This window comes from Arachis ipaensis, chromosome B06 (genome assembly GCF_000816755.2).
Source record: "Arachis ipaensis cultivar K30076 chromosome B06, Araip1.1, whole genome shotgun sequence".
Taxonomy (NCBI): Eukaryota; Viridiplantae; Streptophyta; class Magnoliopsida; order Fabales; family Fabaceae; genus Arachis; species Arachis ipaensis.
Genome location: NC_029790.2, coordinates 9,205,825 through 9,210,764, shown reverse-complemented (window position 1 = coordinate 9,210,764; position 4,940 = coordinate 9,205,825). Strand labels below are relative to the sequence as shown.

At 35.7% G+C, this 4,940-nt stretch overlaps 1 protein-coding gene across 1 annotated transcript in view; it reads left to right on the top strand.

Moving 5' to 3' along the window:
* Window positions 4,024–4,940, top strand: part of LOC107646606 (calponin homology domain-containing protein DDB_G0272472) — a 3,989-nt gene continuing 3,072 nt past the window's right edge. Inside the window, 2 exon segments of the mRNA XM_021103904.1 lie at window positions 4,024–4,364; window positions 4,756–4,940. The exon segment at window positions 4,756–4,940 is cut by the window's right edge and continues 55 nt beyond it. Coding sequence (XP_020959563.1) covers window positions 4,855–4,940 — 86 coding nt within the window. The 5' untranslated portion in view covers window positions 4,024–4,364; window positions 4,756–4,854.

Genomic DNA, 4,940 nt, shown 5'->3' with positions numbered 1-4,940 from the left:
TTAAATTAAATATGTTATTTTTATTTAGACAAATAAATCTTTAAAAATGTGATGAAAAAATTTATATGTCTTATTTTTATAAAATTCAGAGATCTCAACGTAATAAAATATTTTTAAAAACAAAATGTTCGATAAAATTTTTTTTAGGGACTTATTTAAATATATTTAACTATTTATTATTGTGTCAATAATCTATTAAACTAACTTAGTTACCAATATAATTTAATGGGTTAAATACTTTTTTCGTTCCTAACATTTTGTGTCAAAATCAAAATCATCGCTGATATTTTTTTCTTATTAAAATAATTACCAATGTTATTAAACATTTTAAAATCATCCTTTTAAACATAATAATTTTTGAAATGATACAAATACCCTTTTCTTATTATCACTACTTGGTAGGGAGTGGATCCTCTCCAGTGAAGAAAAAACTGGATGGTGTCAATTGTAATCTTTTACCCTTCATTACTCTCTCTCTCATATTTAATTTTGGCCCCACTTATAAAGTTAACGGTGAGAAATCACACTGCATTTCCTCAAGTGTTGAAAAAACTGGAGAGGATCCATTTCCCTACTTGGTACTCACCCCACCCACCCATTAGTCCATTACCCCCATCCCTTTCCAGTTCCACCTAAAACAGAAAAACCAAGACGAAGAAAAGGAACAAAAGAGGGAGAAGAAAGAAAAGGAAAAGAAGAGAGAGGTGACGGCGGAGAAAGGGGCGGAGACCTTCCGACGTCGGCGCTGGCTTCTCTCTTCCTTTCCGGTCTTGCCGACTGCACCTTCCGATGTTGGTGCTAGCTTCTCGGCGCTACCGTACGATGTGATGGCGAAGATAGTGGCGTCGTTCGATGACCCAACCCTAAAGGTGGCGTCGGTGGTGTGCCGGTCGTGGTGGGAGGCGGTGATGTTGCTTCGATGGGGAAGAAGTTCAAGCACGGAAGCCCACGGGTGAAGCAAAATGTAGAAAAGGCACTGGAGTCGTTCGAGAAGGCGGCGACACGTGGGTTTGCACTCGCCAGGCTCATGTATTGGGGAGAGGGGAGAAGCAGAGAGCCCTCAATTTGTTCCTGAAATCTGCAAATCTCAGGAACCATGCGGCACAGTGAAATTAGGGATTTCATATTTGCAAGGTATTTTTTTTTTAAACTAATTTCAAGGTTGAGTTTCTAATTGTGGATATTGGATAAAGCGTATTTGTGCTGTTCATAGTGTGTTGACTTTAGCTCAAACTAGATTAGTTCATATTCAATGGCTTAGAATACACCAAAAAGAACACGAGAATAAATGCGGGAAAGGTTGGAAATTGTATTGATTCTAAACTTGGGTACATTATTATTACCATTTTAGGTTTTTGTTGTGGAACAAACCAATGAACAAAAAAAATTCATCTCACAGGTACCTTTGTTTGCTTGACCAAAAGATATCTGTAGGGCTGGAAGTGAACTGAACTGAGTTGAGCTAGACCAAGCTCAAACTCGGCTCACAAAAATTGAGCTTGACTCACGACTCGACTCATTAACAATCGAGCTTATTTCTTAAGCTCAAGCTCGGCTCATCAAAAATTCACGAGCTGACTTGAGCTCACAAGTTGGCTCAAATAAGAGAAACATAAATACATAATCTATAATTCTATATCAATAAATTATAACTTATATATTTTAAAAAATATTTGAAAAGATCAATTTTATATATTGTTTATCTATCAATAAATTATAAATTTTTTATTTATGTCCTATATTAAAATTATATGTAAAAAAATATAAATATTAAATAATTAAGATTGTTATAATATATATATAATCGAGCCAGCTCACGAGCTAATGAGCTGAGCTTATCCAAGCTCAAGCTCGACTCATTTAATTTATGAGCTCAATTTCAGGCTCAAGCTTCGCTCACTAGCTCACGAGCTTAGCTTATCGAGCTATTAACGGGTCGAGCTCGAGCTAGCTCATGAGCTGACTTGACTCACTTCCAGCCCTATGCATGCCTATCCTACTGGCCGTGAGCTCATATGTCGATTAAACTGCTAGAACTCAACACATCTGGTAGCTAACTCAGATATTGTCTCTAGGTTGCCCATTCCCAAGAGGAACACAAACGAAGGAGTGTGCCTTTTCACATCCAAGGAGTGTGCCTTTTCACCTTCTCCTAGAAGAATTATGAAAGAGAGTGCCTTTTCACATCGAAGGAGTGTGCCTTTATATATATATATATATATAATCGAGCCAGCTCACGAGCTAATGAGCTGAGCTTATCCAAGTTCAAGCTCGACTCATTTAATTTATAAGCTCAATTTCAGGCTCAAGCTTGGCTCACCAGCTCACGAGCTTAGCTTACCGAGCTGTTAACGAGTCGAGCTCGAGCTGGCTCATGAACTGGCTTGACTCACTTCCAGCCCTAAGTATCTGGTTCAACTGTTCAAGTTCTGGTCGGATATGCAGCTATGTTAAAATTGAAGGTGAGACTGGTGCCAATGGAGGAAGAGTTGAGGTTGGCGATGGAGAGGGAGAAGAAGGTGGAGAAGGAGGCAGAGGGGTCGAGGTGATGAGATAGTGGAAAGGGAGAGAAGAGAAAGATCGAAAGAGAGTGAAGAGATACGAGAAGATGGGGGTGAGTTTGTTTTGTTTTTTAAAAGGATAAAATTGTTTGAAAAATATTGTTTATGGACAAAAGGATAATATTGTTTATAGACAAAAGGATAATTTTATAACATTTTGTAACATTGAAGATGATTTTAATTAAAAAAAAAAGTCGAAGATGATTTTGATTTTGATTCAAGTACTCTAATTTAATCATATAGGATCATAGTAATTGAATTTGTAATGGACCAAGTTGGCTGACACAATTATCTTAGAGCCTCTGAATCCAGACGAGGGATGAAGAATATGTGGCCCGATTGAGATAAAACATGTTTGAAGGCCCATAAATCTAGAGCCACATGAAGAGCCCAAGGTGTGACGGTGACGGCAACGGCGATCAGGAGCAAGGGAGGATGAAGCTTAGGAATCAGACAAGGACATGGCTCTTGAGACTCCAGCAAGAGCACATAAAACTAACTGAAGAAGGCCCCACCGTCTAAGGGAAGAGGGCTCATCTTAACTAATTATTCAGTGATTGTGAGTCCCACAATTGCAGGCGGCCCAACCCCAGTGTAACAACTCACTACTGTACGTGAAAAACGTGTTCAGGCTTATACACCAAAACATGCGCCTAATTGAAAATGGTCAACATCCTAACAAAACATATATTTGATTAAATATCCTTTTAGTTCTTGACGATTTACTCGAAAAATAAAGTAAATTTTCACAATTCAAAAAATAATTGATTTAATCGATTTTTAACCATTTAAATAAATGATTTATTTAAGAATAATAATATATATTTAAGTTTTTTATGAACTAAATTTAACTAAAATAATTTTACACATTCTAATTATATAACGTCAATTTAAATATATTAATTTGCATAAATAGTTATCTAAAAATGCTAAATTTTGTAAAATATTTTGCTCTTCACATCAAAATTTAATAGTTGAGAGTTGAGAGTCGTTGGATGACAATTTAGTCAAATCTGTTAAGTCATTTAATGACTCTCAACTATCAAGTATTAACTTTACATAAAGTTAATGGTACGTTTTTACCAATACTTAAATGTACAAACAATTATGTATTGACGTTAACCAAAAATAAAGACATTTTATATTTGGCCAAATCATTCAAAAAAAAAAAACGAATAACATTAAACAATTATATAAAACATTTTATATTATCAATAATATATCAAAATTAAACTCTTAAAACAAAAATAATTTAGGAAAAAAAAAATTTTCTTTAATTTTTTTATATATTATAGATATTTTTTGGTGACCTTCATATTTTTTTGGTGACATATATTATAGATATTTTTTTTTGGTGACTATATTATATAGATATTTAAAAAAGAAAGGAAACATTAGTAAATAAATAATAATAAATAATTTATGAAAGTTTAAACGCTTAATATGTAGTATGTTAATTGACGCATGCACTTTTACGAGGTTTTTTGTGTCTTCCTAATATGGTCGTTTCTGAAGAATCAGGTCAGCTGCAGATGAACCTCCAAATTTTTTGTTGTCTCTTTCTTCTTCTTCGCCTCTTTTCCTTCCCCAAAACCCGCGCCCTACACAGAAAAGGCGCGAGCTTTGGTACTCCCACTTCTGCTGTCCCACCCAATAATTCCCTCCGATCCAATTTCCAACAGAACAACAAGAACCCGTTACTCTCCCCAATTCCTTCTGCTTCGATCAAACCCTATCGCTATGCCCTCCAATCTCAGTTCGCTGCAATAGCCCAGACGCAAAATTCTCTTGCTGCATCACTCAGTGAGCTCTCACATTCACCGTGCTTATTCTCAATTTCACTGTATCCTTTTTGTTTTCGCGTGTTTGATGTTGCTTTCTGTTCGTTTAGGTTTCATTTATTGTTTCCGTTTCCAAAAGAAGGAACTTCTTTCCCCCAAATTTCGTATAGGTTGGTTTTCAGTGTGATGCAACTGCAAACAAAATCCGCAAATGCTGTTTCAAGTGTTGTAGCAAATTCGTGATCATGTGAAAATATAGGATCTTAATTGAATTCTAAATGAATTGCACTGTTTTCATGTTCAAGTAAATTTTTTACTTAATGGAAAAGCTGTTTGGTTGCATTGGAATTTGCATGGTTCGTTTTTATGATTGATCAATGTGTTATTGATATTTTGATATAATTCTGTTGCAGCTGGGGTCATTGTTGTTTATGAGGGTTTCCCCTCAGCAGTAGTTGAAGGGGCACTGGAAAACTGTGGCCATAGGATAATAACAAATTAACAAGTATTTGATGGAGGATTTAGGTGGTACCCGATTTGATAGCCTCAACAATGCTGTAAGGAGGAGGAGGAGTCAAACTTCACGCAGGCCTCGACC